Source organism: Scleropages formosus, chromosome 18 (genome assembly GCF_900964775.1).
Source record: "Scleropages formosus chromosome 18, fSclFor1.1, whole genome shotgun sequence".
In the NCBI taxonomy this organism is placed as follows: domain Eukaryota; kingdom Metazoa; phylum Chordata; class Actinopteri; order Osteoglossiformes; family Osteoglossidae; genus Scleropages; species Scleropages formosus.
In genome coordinates, this window is record NC_041823.1 from 19,007,466 (window position 1) to 19,031,638 (window position 24,173).

Below are 24,173 nucleotides of genomic sequence, written 5' to 3' on the forward strand. Positions count from 1 at the left end.
GCATCCTACAAACTGCTGTCGTCAACTGATGTTGTGTCGAGTCTCACATATGTAATTTTTGTACATGTTTATTCCAACCAAAACACCGCTATGTGTTCCTCTCAAATGCAATTATACTTCTTTCAGCAAGGAATCGATGTCAGGAGATACTTTTTGTTCAATCGTGTTTTATTTGAATTTCCCAGATCAACCATCTGAAAGTATTACAGGGAAATGGTGCAAATTACAGCTAAAATCCTGTGTGTTACTTTTCATTATAAGTGACGCGAGCTACCCGCTTAGGTTTACACTTGATATATAGATTTTTATAATAGAGACTAATATAAAGCTCTATAAAGAAAAAAAAAAAAAAAAAAACAGAAATGTCAAGACAGCAGTGAACTGGAACACTTGACAGGTGATTGCTTTCATCTTTGTTCAGCTCACTGTGACCAGTTGTCACTTCTGTGCCGGCAGTTTGACAGGTAAAGAAAGCCAGATCCGTTTGCCAACAGCTGTAACCATAGCTACATTCTGTTTAGTTAAAAACAAAGTTTTGGAGACTGATACAGCGGGCATGACGTGCAGGTTTTCACGGAAAGAGGTGCCATCTAAAAAGAATTCGGTTTAACAGGGACGTAACGGGGAAGCACGGCCGTGTACCGGGTAGCACCGGTACCTCTCAGCTCCTGAGCTGTGGGTTCAGGCGTCGATTCGAACCCAGGTCTTTCCCTGTGCGGTTTACCTGTTCTCCGCGTTCACCTGGGTTCCCTGCCACAGTCCGAAGACCTGTGTTTTGAGCTGAACTTGTAGCTTTAATGTGTCTCTTGTGTGAGGGAATGTGTGTTACTCCCATGCAGTCCTGTCTAGAGTGTAACCCTGCTTCATGCCCTTTGTTTGCAGTCTAGGCTCCGCACCACCGTGACCCTGCATTGAACAAGGTGTTGGATGGATGGATATAACATTTCTCTGGAAGGTACCTTTTGACCGGAACCTATTTTTGTGGCGTCTCAGCTAAGCGGGCCTCTATATCTGTCCGTGTCGTTCTTCAACATCACCAAAGCATGCGGTAAAAGGCCATCAAAATCAAGCTCGTCTAAGTTTCCTATTCAGGGCATTCATTCAGCGCTACCAGTTGTCACAACACAAATAACAGGGATCCAAACACCGCTGCAGGGGCAGCTGTGGTAATCGGATCCTCCGCGGTAGTGATAACAGCAGGTTTTGTTACATAAGCAACGGTAGCCAAATACACGGCAATAGTAACGTGGAAAACCAATCTGCGCAGAAGGTGAGAGAAGAGGGGAGACGGGTGCTGAGGGGCTGGGGGTGGGAGTGGAATGGAGCAAAGCTAGATGGGGATAGATAGTTGGCAAAGACACACAGAGAGAGAGGGGACTGCAGTAATAAGCTGTTTCTCGAGGCAACGATTCAGCTGTTAGTTTTGTCACTCAAACACGGTACGGATTTGAGAGGATGGGGCGGGGGCGGGGGGGGGGGGGAGATGGTTAGCACACAGGGTGCAGAAATGTTGGGGGTAATTCAAGACAAAATTCCATCAGAAGTAATAACTGGGAGAGGACTTGTTAGCTAATTACTGCTTGGTGGAGGCAAAATTCCTTCTTACCGAAGGGGAAACCGGTGCTTCGCGGAAGTGGGGGGGAAACAGAGGGGAAATGGAGCCCCGGTGGGAGAAGGAGAGCGATGGGTGGCAGCATATAGGTTAATGTGAAGAGACTCAATGACAGCTTGGACACTTTGAAACGTTAACGCTGACACTCAGCAAAGGCCAAAGAGGGGCATGGAGGGAGAGAGGGCTTTTAAAATGCTTCACCCTCGCAGTACATGCATATTTACAGGGAAAAGAAGCAGGGCAATTTGAAGGGCCAGATAGAGAGAGAGAGAGCGAGAGAGAGAGAGAGAGAGAGCAACTGAAGCAGAGCAAGAGCCTGGTGGTATTAAACTGTCTGAGAGGTTGACAGAGTGAGTATTATAATGCTATACCCTGGTACAGCTGTTAGTTCAGAGAGGCAGGTCTGCAACATTGATTCGTGAGATGCTGATGCTGACATATCAAGAAAACTAAACAAGCATCTACATGCAGAGAGGAGCACAGACAAAAAAGCGTACAGAGCGAAAGAAACACTGAAGGTCCCTTTTGACAGTTTCACACTGACAGTAAGTGCATCATTTTTTAGTAAATTCCCGGCCGAAATTATCGAATCCTGCTGATGTTCGAATAATATGGCATACATCTTTGAAATGTTGTCAGACTATTAACTTAGAGTATTATTGTTAAGTGGGACAAGACCACCGGGATGCTCCTCCTAGGTGCAATGGCAGTGTGATTTTCAGCTTTTTCACGTGTATTTGCACTGTCTGGGCTTGCATGCATCTGGCGAACCGTGTCAGCCTTTCTATGCCTTTGCACCAAATTACAGGGGAGATCTGCCAACGATGTACTGAGACCACGCATTGCTATCGAGATCTAATTACAAAGGTTTAAATTCATTTGCTTCCGCTCAAGTGGCTGAAAAGGCACTTTGAATGTTATTTGCGTGTTGGAAGGCGTGAAATGGGAAACAGTTGAAGGCAGAAGAATGACGACAGCAGCAAATACATTCTGAAAATAATTACAAATTTACTGATTTGTGCATTAGGAGAAAGAGACAAGCTGCAGATTTGTGATTCTTAAGCACAGTTAGTTTCTTTCACCGTATGGACCGATGTTCATCACACAAGTAGCTGCATAAAACTTTACCAGAATATCGCCGATTCCTAATCACATGTGTAGTAGTTTTTTTTTGGATACATATAGACATGTATGATACATTGCAGGAGTGGCTCTTTAAAGGATTGATCTGAGCATGATCATAAACATGTACACTATATGGGGATGAACACTTACACCTTACATGAACTTAGATCATGGGCAAAGTGAGTCTTGAAAAGATGAGTTTTAAGACACTTTTTAAATGTGGACAAAGATTCTGCAGTTCTAATGAGAAGGACTTTTTGATCGACTGAAAGAAAATGTGGAAATTAAAAACAAGAGAAAGGGCCCAAAATTTTCCATAGAAAAATCATAAATGTGGGATATTACTACTTTTCACAGTTTAATCTCAGTACCACTACTAGTTCTTTGAAATTTCCTCATGCTTTAAAATTATGTAGTCTGATAATTTTTTCTAATCATTGTTTATTTCATAATTCTGTCCTACATGTTTTAACTGATTTGAATAACTGAATACCCAGATGATGTATGTAGCTGCGTTTCAGTGCTGAAGCCAACCAGTGAGTTCAAAGTGAAAGCTATGTTCACGTGGAATCCCTTCGTTTCTTTCCAGATGGCAGAGCAGAAGCTGGAGGAGCTGTGCTATCTGACTGCCCAGTCCTTGACGTTGCTGAAGACGTCAGACCACTTCCGTGTGGTTAAGCTCCTGGGAGAGGGTTCATATGGAAGGGTTATGCTTGCAGTTCACAAGAAGAGAGGTGGGTGCAGTGTCCCCCTAATACCGCCGGAATCTTTGTACCTGTGGCAGCATCCAAAGGCCCTTAATTTGAACCATACCATGTCCTCTCTCTCAGGCACCCCCATGGCTCTGAAATTCTTTCCCCGTGGGTCCACTTCCCTCCTTTCCTTCTTGCGGGAGTACAATCTGTCCCTCTCCTTCTGCACCCACCCCTCACTGTCCAGAGCCCTGGGTATCTTCTTCTGCACTCCCTCACACTATGTCTTCGCCCAACAGGCTGGCCTGTACGGAGACCTGTTTGACGTCATCGTCCCAGAGGTTTGTCCACAAGGGCACACACAGTTCCATAAAACATTAAACGGAATGCAACAGTAGTGGCAATGGGTAGTGAACTCTAAACATACCCTTTAAGCCACGAAGTGACGTTTGCTGGGGCTGTGAGATCCACCTTAGCTTTATCTGCAATTCTGAATCATTCGGATCTGCTCTGGAAAATAATTTCTTTTGATTAGTTTTATGAACAGCAGTGGGCCGCAGCAACATAGAGACGGAGACAGTGCACCGAGAAATTACAAATGTGTACACATTCATTAAACAAGAGCACAAGCTCAAAAGATAGCAAAATTTTTTACGACAGTTTTTAATTAGCATTAGTCAACTTATCGTCTTTGGAAAAATCTATTGCATAAATAGATTCAGGTCAGAAGGCAACCATTGTTGCATGACGCAATGCCGCACGTTACAAGTACGAAAATGATTGCGTGATTTGCAGATCTATACCATGTGAGTTGACTGCAAAAAGGGAAAGTAGTCCCTGAGACCTCTCTGTGTCTTCCTCTGCAGGTTGGTATGGAGGAAGATCGTGTACAAAGCATTGTGTCTCAGCTAAGCGGTGCCATCAGTCACCTTCACACCCTGGGTTTTGTCCATCGGGACATCAAACCGGAGAACATTTTCCTGTGCGACCAGGCCTGCCGATGGGTCAAGCTCGGTGACTTTGGTCTCACCCGTGCCCAGGGAACCCGGACCCGGGCCGTGTGGTACCAGTCTCCCTTCTGCGTGCCTGAGATGGAGGTGGCCAAAAAGAGGAAGGCTGAATTAAAAGACCAGGGTGGCACGAAAGGAGTAGGGAAAGAAGGGGAAACCAAGGAGGACATCTGGATCGCAGTGGAGCCCAGCATAGACAGCTGGGCACTGGGCATCCTGATCTACTGCATGTTGACTGGGTGCTTCCCCTGGAACGAAAGCACTGCAGACGACCTCGACTACAAAAAGTTCAAAGAATGGTTTGACCAGGAGGCAGATAAAGAAGCACAAAAGAGTAACAACAGAGAGGTGGGGAGGAAGGAGACAGAGCACAGAGGGAACAGGGGTGGCACATTGTCCTTGGAAGTGAAGTCGAGGCACAGTGAGACAGGCGAGGGGTCGGGTGCCGATGCCGTGTCCCCTTACTTTTCTGTCTTCAGTCCACTGGCCCTCTCCCTTTTCAAGGAGCTGCTGAACCCAGATCCAGATGTCCGGGCCAGAGCTGAGGAGGTCCCCGGGTACCTGGGTATGCCCTGGTTGGTCAAGACGGAAAAGGAGGAGAAGAGGCGAGCGGAAGAGGCCGAGGCAGAGGCGAAGAGGGTGCGAGAGGCGGGGTGCATAGGGGAGAAGAAGGAGAGGGAGGACAGAGGAGAGAGATAGAGTGGTGTAGAGAAAGCACGATCAAAACAGAATTTTAGTGTAACTGCAAATCATGCAGAATGTTACACGAAAAAAGTGAATATATCACAAGATGGTACTGTAACAAAACAAAGAATAAAGTGTAATCAATAAGACACGGATGGTTAGGTTACACATGTGTGCAGATTGCTGGATTATTACTTGCTATTTTCACCAAGCTGCACTATTATATTTTTTACTGGTTTATATTGAAGATGGATCTGTACATAATATTGTGGGAATTTGTTTTGCGGTGTAATATTTTATTTAACAAAATATAATTGTAATGTTTGTCTTGTCTTGTGTATGTATATATATATATATATATATATATATATGTACAGTATATATGCTATATACATATATTATGTATGTTGCACATTTTGAAAATCTGACACTGGCAAGCTTTGCACTGTCCCGAGGGCTACACTCCGTTGTACAGTACAATAAACTGTGCATTAAACATCTTTTTGCCTTTTAAATTTCATTCCTCCGTGGCTTTATGTTTGCTGGTTTGACTACATCGTACGGGAAAAAGAAAACAAGACAAGAAATTATACGGTAGAGCAAAGTGAAATCAGGCCTTACTGTTGTCTCTACAGCAGGACTCATGTGGCTAAAAAAAAGACTGGAGTCAGCATTCGTGGAAAAGCCGGTTTGGGCAGCTGGAACCTGCCTTTGAAACTGGAAAAGGGAACTGGGGCCCATCCATATATTGATGACCCCCTTCTGTCCCTACCCCTGGCCTGCCATTGTGAGGCCCCTATTCACCTCTGCAGAACACCACTCCAGATGGCTCCAAAAATAGCTTCACACGTTCTATTTACACTCTCTGGCACATCATCACCTTCACTCCTACCCCTACTCTCCCTCAGTCCAAAGTCAATGCGCTGTCCGTTCAGTCACAAGCACCGCATCGGTCATTTCGCTCTTTCTCCCTTTACACGTCAAATGCACTGGAGTGACCGGGCTTTACTGCTGCTCTTGCACTCTCTTCTAATTTCAGGGAAAGCCAATACACATACATGTCCTCCTCCTCAGCGAACTGACCACCACGGTATGCTGCTTACACAATCACATGATGCGAAAGAGAGAAAAATCAGGGTAGGGCAATGTGCATATGTGTGTGTGTGTGTGTGTCCTTCCAGAGACGGAAAACCCTGAAAGCAGACTTTGGTGGGACATCCTTTTGAGCCAACGCCACAGGACAAAAGGGCGACAGGCGAAAGACCGGGTACAAGCGGAGTGAGGCGGGACCCGTCGGTCAGAGGACCGTCGTGGGGCCGGAGAAAGATGCAGGAAGAGAAGTCACTGTAAGGCAGGTTCCTGCAGGAGATGAAGAGATCAACAGGAGGAAACTGAACCCCAAAGGAACGGTGGGGGGGGGGTGGGTGGGCCTTGCAGCCTTCCCCCACACTGTCCCCATTTCGCTGTCCCGTCTGGCCCCGTTAATCAAGGAGCTTGTTAAAACCGGACAGTTTAATTGCCTTATTGCAAATGGAAGGGGAACAGGGGGATCTGTGGCCGGTCTCAAATTATCTCATCCTGCAGGGGCCGATGGCTGACATTTCATCCGATATGCATCCGAAAGGGTTCGAGGGTTTGACGGTGCGTGTGCGTGCCCGCTTGCCTGGGGACACACTGAAAGCGCATGCAAGGGGTTAGGAAGAGGTGAAAGCAAGCGGGAACACGCATTGCAGACGTAAATGTGCTTTCAACATACCAGAGGGGCAACTGGGTTGAACCGGAGTGAGAAATGAAGGGGTTCGGGCGGGTGGGGGAGGTGGGGCGGGTTGCTGCACCCGCTGCCAATAAACAAGGAGTTTATCCAGTGTTTATGAGCGCACATCGCCTCTCCGGCCTCCTCCTCCCCTTACAGGCCGTGCTTCTCCGTTACAGCGAGGGCGCGCTGCCGGGTCTGCGACGGCAGTGAAAATGTGGGCGCAGGACATTCCAGGCCTCGCTCGTCTTCTCTCAGTCTCCCACAGCCAATAAATCATCACGTTCAAGCCCCATGATGACTCCGCCAGCTTTGCTTCGCCCCCCCGCCCCGCACCAAGTCAACAGCAAGTGGCTCACCTGGGAGCGACGCGTGCGTGCGAAGAGCTGGTCCGTGGCAGCTTCTGCACGTTTGGCAACGCAAGGACGCCGATCGATTTGCCAGAGGGCTCCGCTCCCGCGCACTATTTTTATTCTCGGAGCCTCGGCGCTATTAGCCGCTAACAGCTCCCGGAAGGCGAGCGGCACCGTAACTGTAGGGCTGGGCTCGTGGTAAGCAGAAGCGGGACTGGAGATGTATCGCTACACGGCTGAGAACTCTTATGAAGTTGGTCTAGGTAGAGGCTCACAAGCGCCGTCCCAAACCTGTCGATGGGTCACACACTAAACTTCCGCTGGACAAGTTGACATTCGACCCTATCTCATGGATTCACCTTCCTGGAGCTTCTTAAAGTGTATTAAATGACCGCTCTCACTTGTACCACATGTAACCTTCTGCCCTTGTGGTTTTACTGACTTCATCTGTGTGCGTTTGCATTTTCTCAGCACAGCAATATTGCTTCTGTCCAGTTCGGTTCTCCTGTCCTTTTCCGCCTGGGCTGTTTGGATGTAGGTTTGGACCCGGTCCAGCCTGCGTGGAGTCTAGATTTTCTCCCTATGCCTGTGTGAATTTTCTCTGGGTGCTCTGGTTTCCTCCCACATTCAGCTGAGCTGGCACCGCTGAATTTCACATAGCGTGCATGTGTGTGAGAGAGTGCGTGGCACAGTCGGTGTATATGCCCCTCAGCGCTGCATCCAGAGATTCTGGACCGCTGCAACCAGTGGTTAGTGAAAATGAATGAAAGTCAACAACAACAACAACAATAATAATAATAATAATAATAATAATAATAATAATAATAATAATTGAATTAGGGCATCTGGAAAGGAAATTAATGATTTTATGAAAAACTTAGACAATCACCCCACCAAGTGGTGAGTGTGGATAACTTTTCATTATTATTTTAATATTTCCTGAATTTGTCAGACCTCTTGAAGTGTTTCGTAGCACTTGAACAAACAACTTTGATATAGAGCAGATTCCCTCAAACAGTTTTCTCCCTCATCTGTCTCATTCGTAACATTTTACGTAATGGAAAATATGATTTCGTTATAAATGGAAACCCAAACGACAACACGGTGGCTCAGCACAGCCTCACAGAGCCTAGGCTTTTCGAGCGGAGGTTCGACTGCAGCTCAGTCTGTGTGGAATTTCGATGTTCTTTCCATGACTCTGTGGGTTTTCTTCCTTCTACACTCAAAAGACACCTATTTTACGGGTACTGGACACTCTAAATTGCTCATGGTGCATGAACGTGTGTGTTGCTACCCTGCGACAGACTGGGATACCATCCAGGGTGTATCCCCCAGCCTTGTGCCCGGTGATTCCAGGATAGGCTTCTGACCATCATGACCCTGACCATGAAAAGGTGTTATTGAAAGTGAGTAAAAGTGAAAAACCATTAGCAATAGGCTTTTCAATATAAAAGCCGTTATCAAGTTTTCAGAATACAAAGTAATATTGTAAACGATCTGAAATGTTTCCGGTAAAGAGGTGTATATTTAAGCACTACTGGTGTGCAATTAGGGGGGCGTGGTGGTGCAGTGGGTTGGACCGGGTCCTGCTCTCCGGTGGGTCTGGGGTTCGAGTCCCACTTGGGGTGCCTTGCGGTGGACTGGCATCCTGTCCTGGGTGTGTCCCCTCCCCCTCCAGCCTTGCTCCCGGTGTTGCCGGGTTAGGCTCCGGCTCCCCGCCACCCTGTATGGGACAAGCAGTTCAGACAGTGTGTGATGTGTAATTAGGTGTTGCCTTAACTCTCAAGTAATAGGGGCAGCTGATAACATAGTGGTTGGAGCTGCTGCCTTTGGCCATAAAGGTTGCAGGTTTGAATCCCTCCTCCAAATGTAAAATCCTTGTGCAAGGTACTTACCTTAATGTCCTTCAGTAAAATTCCCCAGCTGTATAAATTGGTATCTATAAGTTGCTTTAAAGAAAAGCATCAGCTAGATTCATGAATGTAAAATAACGTCCTGTCGTATTCATGATGCAGAAATGAGTGACAATAAATCACAGTTTAGATAATGTTTTAAATAACTGTGTTTAAAAATGATTAGGGTAATGTAAGATGTGCCACGAAAGATTATTAGGAGTAGTAAAAATAGACAGATCATCAACTGAGGAAACTTTTGATTGTATTTTCCTCTCTGGACCTGCTCACTGAAGCACACTTCTCTCATTTAACAGAAACCATAGAGAGGAGTTATTTCTTCCTTTCTGTAAATCTCACCACCGAAACACCTGACACTTTCTGTGTTCTATTTATTTGGACACAATGTGGTGTCCCACCTTCTACATATGTGTCTGCTCTGTATAGACCTTACAGTGTGCCCTGTCACACATCTCCATTCCATCTGCTTGACCAAACTGATCCACTCTCTTTGCTGGCGCACACACACTGTCTGAAGCCGCTTGTCCCAAGTGGGGTCACGGGGAGCCGGAGCCTAACCCAGCAACACAGGGCACAAAGCTGGAGGGGGAGGGGACACACCCAGGACGGGGCGCCAGTCCGTCGCAAGGCACCCCAAGCGGGACTCGAACCCCAGACCCACCGGAGAGCAGGACCCGGTCCAACCCGCTACACCACCGCACCCCCCTCCTTGCTGGCAACTTTGTGAAAATGATGTTGAAATGAGCTTCAAGTTTCAACAGTGGATTCAGCTGAAGAGTGTGAATCAGAAGAATGTGCGAGGCCATGCGATGCTTAATTTCCAGGCAGCACAGCGGCACAGTAGGTAGTTCTGGTGCCTCCGAGCTCATGGGGCGTGGGTTCGGACGCAGGCCGCAATCCGGCTCAGTCGGCGGAGCCTGCGTCCTTTCCCCTGCGGAAGAAATGCAACATAACTCAAACGACTGACCCAAGATAGGAGAGGGTATCTTACTTTATTTCACCCCAGCAGGAGGGAGAGTCCCCCTGTCCCCTGTGTCATAGCTAGGGAGTCTCCCCTGTTTTTTCAGTACCAGCCAGTGTCTGGTTAGTGTCTGAACTGGGGGGGTGCAGTTTCGTTTGATTCCTGCTTCTCACACAATGGGTTTTCTGCAGCAGTTACAGAACACATCAGTTGGACATTTAATGCACACCATCATTTCCGCTCCATTTTCCCGTTTTCTTCTCACACCCCACATTTTTTGCGGGTTTCCACTGGGTGCTCTGGTTTCCTCCCACAGTGCAAAGACACATGCTTAATGGAAACCAGGAAATCTAAATTGCCCTTAGTCAAATTGCCGTGTTGTGTGAAAAGGTAGATCGCGGTAAGCAGCTTAGTATATCACATGTAGTGTTGTAAGTTGGGCAATGAATGATGATGATAATTCGCAGTAACTTCGCGTGGCTGGAGCTTGTGTACGGCGAGCAGAAACGATCCTCCGCTTCTCTGCTGCACTTCTGTCTGTTGCTGGGTTTCTGTTTGTTTGGTCTTGTTTGCTGCTTCCCTCCTCCACATAAACACCGCTGTGTTTGTGAGTCACGTGGCCCTCCGCGTGGAGGTCTGAGGAGTCTCGTTCCGAGGTCGCTCGCCCTTACTACAGTCCAAGTATCCGACCAGCGAAGATCAAGGTCAGAGGATGTCTGTGATTTCTTTTTTTCACTGGGGTCAGAGGTCACGAGCAATGAATTAACCCACATTTTTGTCCGGATGACAGGCTACTGGTATCGCATCAAACACACAAAGCCAAATGTCAGTTTTTCTCCACTTGCCGTACTTTGCTTTTCAACTTGAAATAAAACCGTACACGTGCAATGCTTAGTGGTGTTAACGGCACTGTAGCTGATAAGCTTAGGAAGGCCAGCAGAAGACGAGAGACTGAAGGGGGAAGGGGGAGACAGGGCGTTGCCATTGCATATCCCGCAGATGTGCTCCTCCGTAGTGGGCTGACTTTGGGCCAACAGCTTCGTAAAGTGAAACAGGGCTCTGGTGCAAAGAACCCTATGTAACGAAATACTGCATTAACCTTGTAAAGGCTAATACAATTCTGGAAAGAGAAGGTTGCAGAAATAAGCAGAAGCATATCTCCGATCCGAGAATAGGTAGGATCGGTAGAGTCGTTAATAAGGTGCTTTATTCTGATGAGTAGAGGCAGAGCTTTTGCTGTTCCTGCTGCACGTATTAGAGAACCCTGAACAGAGGGGAGGACTTGTTATGAAGCCCAGCGAAGTGAACCATCCAGAACCAACAAAGACATGGGCAGCAGCTGAGCTTCTAAATGTCTCTTTTTCTCAGAACTATGGAACTAAAAATTCAGGGACGGATTTAATTAGAGGGACAGACAGACACCGAGAGAGGGAGAAAGAGCGATGGGGGGGGATCAAGACAGGGATGAAGGGAGGAGGATGACGGAGGAGGAGTGGGAAAACAGAGAGCACAACAAGGGTTCGCAAAACAAAAGGAGTTCCAGAGGACAGGAAAGCTGTGAGTACCTTAACCTTGATTTTTTCTTACAAATCCTAAATACATGGAGTAAAAACAGACGAATAAAGAGCAGATAAAGCGTCGCTGCGCGATATGCATCGTACAGGGATGCGTGGCTTCGTGGCAAACGGGAGGAAGGCGCATGTGATTGCAGCTGGGATTAATTCACGCAGACACCCAGAATTTGTTACCAGAGCCGAGGGAAATTCAGAGAAAATCTATGAGAAAGCGCCACGGGCAGGACGCCGGGCATCTGATGCACCGTAAACTCTTAACGGACAAGCAACAAGCGGGCGGAAAGTGGCAAGACACGCGTGGGTCAGAGGAGGAACTGAATATAAATTATAATACGCGTTAGCTCGGGATGGTCAAGAGCTCGCTGGTGAAGTAGGGTGCATTAAAGTTGAAAATGAAAGGAACGAGGAGGAGTGGGGGCGGCGAGGGAGCCCGTGAAAAACACATTCTTTCGAGTGAGCTCATATTTTGGACCCAAACTAATACTGGCACATCACACCGCAGGGGAGGGAGAGAAAGAGAAAGGGGGTGGGGGCCACGGGGACTGGTCGGTGCCCTCCGACTGGTGTGGAAAAAAAAGCGAAGAACCAGACACATAAGTTACGAAAAAAACCCGTAGGAGTTGGTGTACCTGGAGAACGGAGACATCGCAAGTGTTTTTGGGTCAGGACTATATAGCGTCACGTAAAAGCTACCGCATTTCAAAAGGGTAGGGAAAAAGGGAGAAGAAAATGAAGAGCTTCAGTATTTCCAAGGAAGAAAGCAGCATCACCGTTTTCTTTGTTTTCAGCTCACGATATAGAGCATCGGGCAGCACAGTTTGAAGGATGGGCGGCTTTCCAGTAGTACTGCTCCTCTGCAGTTTCCAAGGTAACATCCGGGGTGGAATCAAGTGACAATAATTCTATTAATTGTCTTTCATTGGGGAGAAGCAACGGTCAACCGTGCTCGTGCAAAGCTCAATTCTGTTCTTGCTTATTCAGATGACGGGATTTTTTTTTTTCGTTTTACTTTTAGTGCTTATTGCTGTTGTTTGGGCCCAACAGGCAGGTAACTCCTCCTATTAAACCAATCACTGTTACACAAAACATTGCGTAGTGAGCCAAGGACTGTTACGGCAACTGCCGAATTGTTCATTTACATTGACATTTTGTTTTTTCCTAGTGCAAGAAATCACTTTCTTTGAAAATGATGCAACGCCTGAACCACCACAAGGTAAAAAAAAAAAAAAAAAAAAAAATTTCAGAACCAGTCAGATACATACTACAGCAAATCTGTTTGAGATTAAAGGCCGAAACATCTGGCATCGCCTTGTGTCTTGCATCCGTTACGGTTTGAGAACTTGAATGAGAGCTTGCCGAAACTTCAACATGTAAATTGTAATCCCTGCACCTTTAGGAGAGAGAGAGAGAGACCCGAGACCGAAGGCAAACAAGCTTGAAGAGCTGAGCGTAAAGTTGCCGTAAACATGTGGTACCTTTTGCGTCATGCTGAAGCTATTGTGTGTTTCGTTTGGGTCAGAATGCAGAGAGGAGACGTACCCATGCACTAGGATGTACTCCGTCCATCAGCCAATAAAAAGGTGCATCCATTCCCTGTGCCTCTACAGGTAATTCGTCATCTCACATTTATACCTGTCACAGCACGGCCACACCATCGCTGATCCATTCCACACACACCGCCACGCACTCTCGAGGCCTTTTCTCACAACGTCGTTGCCAGGGCAATGATTTTGTGGTGCTTTTCAGCATTCCCCGGGTCTACGTGATCAACAAAGAGATCTGCGTAAGAACGGTGTGCCAGCAAGAGGAATTCCTCCGAGGTCAGAGAGCACCTGCGTGAACAAACTCTAATCCTGCTATGCATTTTTTTCGGATAAAGCTACAGCTACGGTCCTCGGCTCAAGAGCACTTCAAATCTCAGTCGAGACCTTAACTCCTGTTGTATCTATTCCGCCGTCCGCCATCCTTTCCTTCAGCCGCCCCATTCGCGAATTCTGATCCGTCTCTTATTTCCTCGCAGCGGAACTGTGCAGAGAGAGATCTGGTTGGCCAAAACGCCTTCAGAGGTCAACCAAAAAGCGCTGCCGCCGCAGGAACTCCAGGACCTGGGAAAATAAAAACTGACCAGAAACAGGGGATAAAACGCCAAGACATAAGTAACACAGTGTTACACAACATAAATAACCAATATAACCTGCCTTGAAGTCTAAAGAAATCAGCTGTGTGGTTAAATCATTGGAAAATGTCTTCATTTCATAGTTAATACCTTTCATATTCTGTAATCAATATACATAATTTTACTCAGTGTTCTCAATAGTTAATTACATACAGTATGCATAAATAAATGGTGCTGAATACTGGGGGGGCACTGCATGAGATTTTGCTGGAATGCACTGAAGCAAGCTGTGCTTTTAGACAGTAAACGTAATGCAAACAAACATTTCAGCTGGAAATACTAGTACTGTGATATGCTTGCACCTTATTCAGTAAAATTGTTCAAAGAACAAAAATGGATTTTTTTTAATAATACCAGTAAGAGCCATATCACTGGAGCACTTCTACCAGACGTACAATTTGAAGTGGAAACCAATCATATACAAATTTGCAATAATTCAAAAATAGTTTAAAATTACTAGAAGGTCCCCACTGAAAGGACTAAATTTGCATTTCTATTTAAATCACTACATTCCTGTAAACTACAGCACACAGTGAAACCTGACACAAGTACTGCAGAAGCAAAATTAAGATATTGGTTTAAAAAAATAAATAAACCCGATTCATGTCTGGAAATGTACCTTTCCCTGTACCATTTGTACTGTAGCTACATTGTCAGCATTTTTCCAATATACTCAAAGGTTGTTTTAAACTGTATTCACTGAACATTTATAGCAAAAACAATAAATACGTATAGAAAAAAAATTGTGTCTGTGTTGACCCTAATTAAACATGTGAAGTTAATTCTCTCCAGATCATAAGACCTTGCAAATACAGTTAATGTACAACTCAGACAAACAATTGCCACTTTGATTTTTAATTTTCAGCATGGTCATTACCATATCATTCAGTACAGTGTATTTACATATACAGTATGTCTGAAAGGACACTAGAGACACACGGACAAAGTGTATAATGTGCTGTACAACAAGATTGCAGAATGTTGACCTTATACACTACATTTCTGACTTCTGTGGACAGAGTAGAGTATCTAGTTAGTGTAGTTAATGAAACCAGTGTTCCCTCCTTTGAAGTGCATGTTTTGTGTATGTATGAGACAATAAACACTTAGCAACCTTAACAACTTACTGTGCAAAAAAATAAATAAATAAAAATACAGTACAACACTAAATAGGCCTCCCCCACAGGAACTATGCTCCACAGCAATACAAGCTAGGACAGAAAAATACTCTATTAAACAACACTGTATGGATCATTGGGTAAACCGATAAAAGCATTTACAAGTATAAATATGCAATAACTTGTACGTAATATCATAAAATAAGCCTGTTGCAGTTCTTCTGAAACTTATTTGAAGACCAAACTGTCCATACTATATATGCTTTGCAGAGCTTCAGTCTTCTGTATACATAAACTTTTACAAAAAAAAAAAAAAAAAAAAAACAATAACTTAGCATTGTATGTGAGTGTGCAAAACCACAACCTTGTTTTAATTAAACCTATTTAGCAGCCACCCCAAACCAAAGTAAACACATGCGTTTTAAAATCACATAATGCAGATTTTTGAATTGATATCTGATTATGCAAATTAACATTCAAGTGCTTTTCTCAAGAGTACAAAACCAACACCTTCTCAAGGCATGTTTCCAATTCATATACCGTCACTGTACTCTGCTGCCTATGTGCAAATTTGGTCAAAAATAATTTATCAGTGCTTTTAACGTAGGCAACTCATACTGCATTGATATTACAACTAGAAATATTTAGAGCTCTTGAAAAAGAAAAAGAAAAAAAAAAATCTCCCACCATTCACCACCACACTTCTTTGCTATATCCTGTATTACTGTCTAATAATTTATTCCATTATTACTGTATATAGTTTCATTTTCCATGTAGCACCATTACAGGGTGGGAAAGACTGATTTAACTATTTGCATATTATTCTGTCCATGCTCCATCATTCTTGGGCTTGGCCCCTCAGGATTCAAAGAGTACGACGGATATCAGATATGGATTTTTCTACATGTGAATGACAAATGCTGGGCTAACCCAAGACATCAAGACGAAGGGAGTTCTTGAGGAGGAGGAGACAGGAGAAGACTCAGAACTGGACCCAATTTGTAGTGGAAGCCTGCTGAGCTGGCTGCTGTGAACTGTGAGGGAGGGGAGAAGAAAAAAAAAAAAAAGAGTAAATGTACCATCACACACACACTAACCTCATAGAGCTGTATTATAACAGAGAACAGAGGCATTACTGCCTAACAGCAGCAACAGATCTGTGCAAGTGTAAGGCAGCTAAACTTTTCATGAGCACATGGTCAGGTTGGTGTTTGCTGAAAAGACACGGAGAACAGTGAGGCAGGAAGGGATGACAGTATGGAACTTATATATAATGTAGAAGGAAAACCTGAAATCACTGGGAGAGACATCACAGAAACCAGAAAGGGGAGAAAGACTGCAGAGGGTATTAGTCTCCCACCTTGCAGGAGTGGAGAAATCCCCCCAGAGATCAGAGCTTGGATTGGACTGGATCAGAGAGTTGGAGTTATTGCTGTCGAGCTCTAATAAACAGCCTGAAACACAGAGTGCAGGCATACACAATCTTCACTGACACTTTCACACATGTGGGAGTGAACAGTAAAGTCACAGTATCGTTAACACCACACCAATGGAGCGCACCCATACCAGTGTTCCCACTTCCAGTGACTGACTGTGTGTTGTGATTTGAAGAGACAGAGGAAGGTGGCGGGGCTATCTTGCCACCAGGTGGAGGAGGAAGAAGCCCAAAGCCACCTGTGCCCTGGGGGCGGGGCTTCTCCTTCTTCTTGGTTTGCTAAAAGATGGAACCACAATACACATAGACAAAGTCTGTCTGTAATCAATGCAATTATACCACCTTCAGTTAATCTGATATTCTAACCAGATGAGATATAAAGAGATGAATTTAAAAATTTCAGAATGATTCAGAACATCTCACAGCAAGCATTTTACCCCAATATTGAGGGTAATGGTCTGGCCCTCTTTAAATCCTAAATCCAGCTTTGGTGTAGAATCAGGGGCCTGAGACTGTTTGCTGATTTCATTGTCCTGCTTCACCCACCTGACAAGGAAAAGAACACACGAACACAACAGATATATGTTTACAAAAACAGTTTAAATCATTTGTAACTATAGCTGAATAAACACACAATGTAACCATTAAAATTGTTTACGTATGCTACTTTCTTGTAAGCGTAGATTGTACTGACGGTAGCGTTCCACTGCGTCTTTAAATGCTTATGTTTTTGGGCCTGTATATGGAATATAACAAAGCCTGATAAAGAAAATCAGTATAAAACTTGGTTTTCAACATACTTGAAGTGGTCCTGCAGGGCTACGTTAAAATCAAAAGAATCGCCTCTGTCTCCAAACCCAACGCCAATAAATGCACTTCGACCTGGAAGAAAAGGCAAAAATATTACATCAACATGTATCTGCCTAAGGGTAACATAACTGGTTTTTAGATCATTTTGAGCTCATAAATAGACAGTAAAGTGTTACACACTTAGGCTAATTTAACGACTGCCCTAAGCTTGCCAGTTCCATCTTTTATACATCTCTTTATTCTGCTCTTACACCATGCAAGTACTAAGCAAGTGTGATGTCACAACAGACATCAGATGTTCAGTATGTGCAGCATTACCTGCCATTTGAGGGAACTAAAACTTCTGAAAATACAGAGTCACGTTAAAATCATACTGCGGATATGTAACAATGGACAATCATGTATTACAGTGCAAAAACACAGTAAGAAAGCAATTTACAAGAAAAAAAGCATCAATATGCACACCATTGTCATCCTGTATGCGAATGACGAAGTAACGGCTGGAGTCGCTCACTGTCTCCACGGCAATGCCTGGGTATTCCTCTACTGGTGCCTGTGCAAACAGCTCTCCTGTATAGCAGAACACAGACAGTCAATTCCCATGTGGGAAAAACAAGGTATTGCTGATAGAGGGCTGTCTAAGCTGGACATGACAGGATATACACTGCTCTACACCCTTCAGTATCAGCAGAATTCTTTGGGAAGAATAGCACCAGTTCCTGCACTGTTGATGCTCAGTATACTAAAGTATTTATGAATCCAAGGGAGTTGCTAGCAGCTTCTTAAGGGTGAAAGAAAAGTAGGCAGGAGGATATTTGCCTTTTCGTGTGAACAGCTGCTGCTAACATAGGAACATGTGAGAAAAGATATGAAGACAGCAACAAAAACGATCTGTTTGTATTGTTCTGGTCATTAAGAAATCACATCCTAGCACATTACCACCATCACAGGGACAGAGGAGAGGCAGCAGGTGGTCACCCTCACCAGAGATCTTGTCCTCCAGTTTGATGTACGCAACCTTCCCCTTGGCGGTCACCCGCATGCGCCCGGTCCAGTCAGGCGTGTCCAGCTTCCAATCAGCTGCCCTGGAGGGGGGGGGGGGGGTCACAGAATAGCAAAAACATGGAAGCTGCAACACAAATAGCCTCAAAACTACAAATCATTACATATTTCGAATGCTGAAGAGCAGCCCTGTGCATGTGTTAATTTCACAGCTCTAAAAAAATAAAAACATTAACCAAAAAGACAATAATATTAAGTCTGATTTGTTTCAACACTGAAGAAATTAAACAAGTGCATTAAGATACACTGAAAGAAGTAAAATGGAGCAGCTGGACCAATTAAGATTTTAAACTAATCTGCAGGGACGGGTTGAAGGGTGAGTGTTATTCAGGTTTAAGTTCAACACAAAAAAAAAAAAAAAAAAAATTGTTGCTAATAAAAGGTAAATCCTGACAGCGATAACTAAAGGGACACCGACCATCATCGTTTTTGAGTGGGTTCTGAGAATCGAACCCTAACCCTTTATCCAAAGCAGCATTCTGGTTGTTCAGAGTTTACCCCAGAAAAAGAGGGGTGAGGCAGGGTACACCCTGGACAGGATGCCATTCCAACACAGGGCAGTCACACACATTCAAACATACTTCAGAGTTGAAATGCATGTCTCTTGACTGTGGGAAGAAACCAGAGCAAACAAAGGAAATCCACATTAACAGCGGAGAACACGCAAAGTTCACTCAGACTGAATCTCTCTGGATCCCACAGGCCTGGAACCGTGAGGCACCAGCACTACCCACCGTGCCGCCGTGTCTAAGCCTTTTAAATACCGTAATACCACCAAATAAACGCACGAAAATTAACAAAACAGTTTAAATTAAACAGCATCCACACAGACGACGTGATTTAACAACGACATTTCAACAGATTCAAAGCAATGTAACATTTCAGTGCATTACCCATTTATGTATTAATTCACTGTACTAAAAAGAAAATCTAACAGAAAACCCCTAACTAGGTTAAGCCAAAAATACAGGCGAGTGAAATAATCCGGCGAAACGGTTCACATTTCCACCTCGTAGAGGTCATGTTGACATGCTGAGGCGGGATGAAACTGACATTTTTTACATCTTAAACCAGAGCAAAGGCACCAAACGCTTGAACGAGCTAGCAAGCTAGCACAACAAATTTTTTGTGCTGACCTTCGACTCTCCCTCATCATGTCATGATTGTTTGATTCCTATAGATTTCCAAGAATCGAGGATGCTCACCACTCGACAAACACGGGAGGAATAGCGAGTATCACGGTGCGGGTCAACAACAAGAACCAGCACCCCAGAGCTGAGCTGAGCTGAGCTGCCAAGGCGCAATGATGATGAGCCGGCCGCGCTGCTGGGGTACCAGGCTGTGTGTGGGTGCACATCCCCCCCAGCATATGATTTCCACACCGACCGACCGAGTCAGGATAAAATACAGTACGGCCACCGAGCGACCATCGCATCCTGTTACCTGTAGCCACGGTTCGAGGCCCGCGGCGGAATTCGGTACACATTGACGTCTGGTTTCACACACAGAACGGACTCGTACTCGAACTCGGATGCCATCTTGATTTTAATTGAAACGGCGAGTGTGACAGAATTCGAGAATGTTAACTGGACCGCGGACGTAATGAACCGTGTAGACGCGCACCTATAAATCTAATGTTAAAAAACACGCCAAATCAGTTGCTCTAACATCACTGACGTGTAATAATAAACAGAAATAATACCGTCATAAAAACGTCTTAAGATTTTTTTCATGTAAAACTGTGTATTTTACATACTGAACTTCTCTTTTACTGCCAAAAGCCGTTTTTTTCTGAGGCATGTTTATGAAATAATGCCAGGACTTTTTGAAAAGCAGAATGGAGACACAAAAATGTGACATGCGTTTCTACTGAGAGATTTATGGCACATCTGCTGTACCGCGTGCAGCGTGACCTGCGTGGGCACCTGCGAGAGGCCCTCGCCGTGCTCGGCACGCGAGGTGGAATCGCTTCAGCGGGTGGTCGTTCCAGCAGACTGTAAAAAGTTTAAAAAAAAAATGTAATGAAATGTAATGTTTAAGGTAACAGAGACTTGTGTTCTGCTGTAGGAAGCACGTTGATGACAAAGTGAGCTGCTGAGGGACATTTTGGAGAACTTAAGAATCAGACGGAGAAGCTTAATTCAGTCGAGTGGTTTTAATGGCAGACAGTTACACAAGAGGATTCACGGACTGCTACTTTAATGCTCTACAAAACCTATTTCAAGTTCTAAATTCAAGTTCTGGATTCAGTAGATTTGTCACAGCACCATGTTTCCATGTCAGCTTTGAGCCGGAGCACCAGAGTTAGGAAAAGAGGTCAGCGGTTTCATAGTCCCAGGAGTGCAAAGGCATCCCTTAAATCCTCCGTCTCGCAGGGCTGTGGGGGAGATGGAGCAGGAAGAGCATTTTACCGCACGGCACACTCACGTTCTGTGCCGACTCCAGATAAAGCAACAGGCGTGTGTTCCAGCTGTACAGGCCGCATTCGTAGCCATAGGGACAACGCGTACGTTTTGTACGCAATATTGATCGCAAAGCAGACTAAAATTTGACTGGACGCAAAGCAGTCCGGAAAAGGAATCCGAAAGCGGCGATTTCCCTTCGGACTGTCGCTTTATCGCGGTCGTGTGCTTCGGTAGTTAGAAGTGCGCGTTGAGAAATTCGAATTGTTGCTTCTGTTGAGTGTGCTGTTACCTGTAGGATGCGGTTGAGCTTCCTGGCGAGCCGCACTGAGTTCTGGTGCAGTCCCTCCCAGGCTTTGAACCCGCGCTCCTTGCGCGCCACAAACGTCTGCCAGCAGTAGAAGTAATCTGTGGGAAGGAGCGGTGTCGTTCTGAGGGAGCTGACAAACCGCAGCTGCTCTTGTGGGCTGGGAAACATTTCCTGTGCTTGTATGATCAAAGTGACACTTTGGTTGAACCATGTCTAACTCATGTCAGGTGTTGCAGGGATAAAGCCCATGTAAACCCGCTGTCGGGGCAGCGCAGTTGGCACAGCAGATAGCGCCGGTGCCTCGCCTCACGGCTCCTGGACCGTGGGTTCGGATGTTGGCGGGAATCCAACTGTGTCTGCGTGGAGTTTGCGTGTTCTCGCCGTGTTTCCTCCGGCTGCTCTGGTTTCCCCCCCCCATGGTCCGAGGACACCTCCTTCATTTGAATTGGTAACTCTAAATTGCTCAAAATGTGCGTGGGTACCTGAGTGAATGAGTGGGTGTGATTGCCCTGTGATGGCGTGTGCCGTGCAGGATTTACTCAGTGTTATGCCCTGTGATTCCAGGAAAGACTCTGGACCACCGCGACCCTGCGCTGAACAAGTGTCTGTTGGATGAATGGATGAACGTTATCGGATCACCTTTAAGAAGCATGCAAGCACTCTTAGAGATATTACTGATGTGGGCCTCATCTGTTTCCTGTATTTCCATACCTTTGTAGGTCATAACGGAGAGCTGGACCCCAGCCCTCTTGAGAAGCCTCAGCCCCTCACTGTCTCCGCTGTCCTCCACATCACAGAAATAAAGGCGGGAGCAGAAGATGCGTAGCTTTAGGTTGGGGGTTCGAGTCAGAAAGTGAGCCAGCCGGCGGGAGCAGTTGTAGCATGGGGACCAGGAGCAGAACCACGTTACAGAGTAGGAGAGCTTAGGGCCCCCTGAAGCTGAGCCCCACAGCCCAGGACATAGCGCCCCCAAGTGGCGAAGGAAGACAAGCTGGGGAGAGGGAGGGAAACATTGCTAACATTGAAAAGGACGAATTTGTGAGGACAGCTTCCATGTAAACAGCGATTACTGCTGTCCTGTAATTTCTTAGGAAATACCTTTATACGTGGCAATTTGCAATATCACTTTGCCGCTATACACTGCCACCTAACACAGTAAGTTTGTATTTTTTGAAGGGCACAGACAAAATTAGTTTTATGCAGTGTATTGCTGGGAAAAATAAAACCATTATTGTCAGCAGTGTTTCTACTTTGTAAAAAGCCACCTGTACATGCAGCTGCTCATGAACTGGATGCAAATTGACTGTTCTGGAATCACATGCCTGCATCTAGGTCTCTGTATGTTGGTGTAACGCACTTTTGTATTGTATTCTGAAGTGTTTGTCGCTTTGGAAAACACATCTGCTACATGAATTAATGTAAATGCTAAAACACATTTTCAAATATATATCTGTGTATCTGTTTGTGCCAGATGATGCTCTTCTTGATACCAGCTGTGACAAGAGCGAACAAAGTGGCGTAAGAAGTGGAAGTCCTTCTCAGTGGGTGATTTATTCATTGGTAAATATATACACAACCATCTACGATAGTTATCTGCAATAACAGTAAATAATAGCTTTTTTCTGTGGCTTAGAAGCTAAATAAATAGACTTTGAGAATCTAGACTTTATGTTTGACATTCTGTGTGGACTTTCCTACCTTTTTAAGTGAAGACTGATTCACTTGTATTTTTTTTTCTCTTAGAGCAAATCAATATTATTCAAGCAACGTGATGTTATCAAGCAGCTTTCTGTGTACGTGTTATTTGTGCGAACTCACATTTTGGCAAACATCTGCACAGCTGCTGTTTCTTTTAATGCTGTAACATTTACAGTATACAACTGCATATTTGTGGTACATGGATTTGTAAAAAAAAAAAAAAAAATCCAGTAAAGTAAGTTATTTATATTAAGTGTATAGTTACATCATCTATATACGTAGAGAGAATTTACTAAAGCAGTAAAACAGTTTCTGTCTTCCGAGTCATCTTGGCTCGTAGCTGTTAAATAGCAGTACCTCATGACCCGAGACCCCTCATTTGTTTACAGTTGCCCCCTGCTCACCTCTACGTGACATCCGGAGCGGTTGCGTAGATGCCCAAAGTCAAATGAAAGTGTGTCCGGACCATCCCTTCTCTTCACCACGAAACACAAGTAGGTCTCGTGCCTCCCCCTTGCCCAGCGTACGTTCTTGTAGTGGTAAATAAACTTCTTCTGTGTCAGAAGCACACTGTGGCAAGCAATTAATGCACTATTAGTCCTGTTATTCACTATTTCTTATGCACTCACATAAGATATTAAAGAAATAAGCCATACTGAAATAATGAATGTACTTGTAAACATTCCTACAGCATAACTACACTATTTAATTGATCATAGGAAATACTTGAATTTTCAAGTAAAACTGTCTGCAGATTAGTAGCTTTTTTGTGTTTAGAAATAGGCTCAATGAGCAGATGTCCCAAGGAACTATGAAGGCTGCACCATACTGTGCAGAAAATAGAACTGAACTCAGACATTACTCTGCTTTCTCACTTTCATTCTCTTTTGCAACTGAAACTAGAGAAAGTTCTCTGCACCATCATGGGCTAAACAAATCAAGTTTACGGTGCACAAAAATAAACTTACAGCCACAAAAAAGCCGGGTTTGTGACAGGAACTGTGTATTATTCTTAAATTAAATGCAAACTATATGAAAGTAGGAGAAATGAGGGAAAGAGTAAGAGCGAGAAGGGGAGGAGAGAAAACCACGAGTAAAGCTGTGTTACAGTATCAGTTTTGCTCACCTGTCCAGTTTAGTAATCATTTTGAAAGATAATACTCCCTTGTTCAATGAATGAAGGCAACAAGAGCGTCAGTAATGAGTAGGTGAGCAGGGCTGTCAGTCAGATTGAAATAACGATAGGGTGGAGGGGGTTCTGGTTGGGCAGAAACATATTCAAAAAGAGGAGGGGAGGCGTGATCAATTCAAGCCGATGGTAGCGTTGCAGGCTGACAGACTGAACAACACAGTCAAACGTACTCGTTGTATTGAAATCATGCACGTCTGTATCAAACATTACTGATTTATTACTGATGTGTGCACATACTACATATACTACTTTGTTACTGTCAGTATGGTACACAGATGAAGCAAATACTGACA

General features: G+C 44.8%; 4 protein-coding genes across 6 annotated transcripts; 2 read left to right on the forward strand and 2 right to left on the reverse strand.

Annotated features, from left to right (window-relative positions):
• The first annotated feature begins 1,853 nt into the window (after nucleotides 1–1,853).
• On the forward strand, nucleotides 1,854–5,475 carry sbk3 (SH3 domain binding kinase family, member 3). The gene is made up of 4 exons (XM_018735973.2): nucleotides 1,854–2,157; nucleotides 3,327–3,471; nucleotides 3,568–3,770; nucleotides 4,296–5,475. The coding sequence occupies exons 2-4, from the start codon at nucleotides 3,327–3,329 to the stop codon at nucleotides 5,136–5,138; spliced, it is 1,191 nt and encodes a 396-aa protein (XP_018591489.2). The 5' UTR covers nucleotides 1,854–2,157; the 3' UTR covers nucleotides 5,139–5,475.
• Nucleotides 5,476–11,547: 6,072 nt separating this feature from the next.
• Nucleotides 11,548–14,596, forward strand: mfap5 (microfibril associated protein 5). Its single transcript, XM_018736395.2, has 7 exons — nucleotides 11,548–11,660; nucleotides 12,466–12,545; nucleotides 12,693–12,725; nucleotides 12,840–12,890; nucleotides 13,197–13,284; nucleotides 13,424–13,497; nucleotides 13,698–14,596. Exons 2-7 carry the CDS (start codon nucleotides 12,503–12,505, stop codon nucleotides 13,799–13,801), a joined length of 393 nt encoding a protein of 130 aa, XP_018591911.1. The 5' UTR covers nucleotides 11,548–11,660; nucleotides 12,466–12,502; the 3' UTR covers nucleotides 13,802–14,596.
• Nucleotides 14,597–14,695: 99 nt separating this feature from the next.
• necap1 (NECAP endocytosis associated 1) lies at nucleotides 14,696–19,857 on the reverse strand. The gene is made up of 8 exons (XM_018736207.2): nucleotides 19,722–19,857; nucleotides 18,201–18,301; nucleotides 17,682–17,786; nucleotides 17,207–17,288; nucleotides 16,844–16,952; nucleotides 16,538–16,685; nucleotides 16,332–16,425; nucleotides 14,696–16,005 (listed from the first exon to the last, which is right to left on the reverse strand). The coding sequence occupies exons 1-8, from the start codon at nucleotides 19,814–19,816 to the stop codon at nucleotides 15,954–15,956; spliced, it is 786 nt and encodes a 261-aa protein (XP_018591723.1). The 5' UTR covers nucleotides 19,817–19,857; the 3' UTR covers nucleotides 14,696–15,953.
• A 398-nt stretch (nucleotides 19,858–20,255) lies between these two features.
• Nucleotides 20,256–23,891, reverse strand: aicda (activation-induced cytidine deaminase). 3 transcript variants are annotated; one of them, XM_018736254.1, is made up of 5 exons: nucleotides 23,815–23,891; nucleotides 23,093–23,258; nucleotides 21,702–21,981; nucleotides 20,973–21,088; nucleotides 20,256–20,655 (listed from the first exon to the last, which is right to left on the reverse strand). In XM_018736254.1, exons 1-5 carry the CDS (start codon nucleotides 23,832–23,834, stop codon nucleotides 20,605–20,607), a joined length of 633 nt encoding a protein of 210 aa, XP_018591770.1. In that variant the 5' UTR covers nucleotides 23,835–23,891; the 3' UTR covers nucleotides 20,256–20,604. The 3 variants fall into 3 exon arrangements, with proteins under 3 accessions (XP_018591770.1, XP_018591756.1, XP_018591762.1); XM_018736240.1 differs by having other exon boundaries at nucleotides 20,256–21,088; XM_018736246.2 differs by lacking the exon at nucleotides 20,256–20,655 and having other exon boundaries at nucleotides 21,026–21,981.
• Nucleotides 23,892–24,173: the final 282 nt, after the last annotated feature.

Excerpts from the sequence above, each read along its gene's own strand:
- mfap5 (XM_018736395.2), top strand. The coding sequence starts at position 12,503 with ATGGGCGGCTTTCCAGTAGTACTGCTCCTCTGCAGTTTCCAAG. Across the intron at positions 12,546-12,692 it reads GCTCCTCTGCAGTTTCCAAG|TGCTTATTGCTGTTGTTTGG; the intron begins GTAACATCCGGG and ends TTTTACTTTTAG. Across the intron at positions 13,285-13,423 it reads CATTCCCTGTGCCTCTACAG|CATTCCCCGGGTCTACGTGA; the intron begins GTAATTCGTCAT and ends GGTGCTTTTCAG.
- necap1 (XM_018736207.2), bottom strand. The coding sequence starts at position 19,816 with ATGGCATCCGAGTTCGAGTACGAGTCCGTTCTGTGTGTGAAACCAGAC. Across the intron at positions 18,302-19,721 it reads GCCTCGAACCGTGGCTACAG|GGCAGCTGATTGGAAGCTGG; the intron begins GTAACAGGATGC and ends CCCCCCCTCCAG. Across the intron at positions 17,289-17,681 it reads TCGCATACAGGATGACAATG|GTCGAAGTGCATTTATTGGC; the intron begins GTGTGCATATTG and ends CTTTTCTTCCAG.
- aicda (XM_018736240.1), bottom strand. The coding sequence starts at position 23,834 with ATGATTACTAAACTGGACAG. Across the intron at positions 21,982-23,092 it reads GCTCCGGATGTCACGTAGAG|CTTGTCTTCCTTCGCCACTT; the intron begins GTGAGCAGGGGG and ends CCCTCTCCCCAG. Across the intron at positions 21,089-21,701 it reads CTCCGTTATGACCTACAAAG|ATTACTTCTACTGCTGGCAG; the intron begins GTATGGAAATAC and ends TCCTTCCCACAG.
- sbk3 (XM_018735973.2), top strand. The coding sequence starts at position 3,327 with ATGGCAGAGCAGAAGCTGGAGGAGCTGTGCTATCTGACTGCCCAGTCC. Across the intron at positions 3,472-3,567 it reads TGCAGTTCACAAGAAGAGAG|GCACCCCCATGGCTCTGAAA; the intron begins GTGGGTGCAGTG and ends CCTCTCTCTCAG. Across the intron at positions 3,771-4,295 it reads TTGACGTCATCGTCCCAGAG|GTTGGTATGGAGGAAGATCG; the intron begins GTTTGTCCACAA and ends CTTCCTCTGCAG.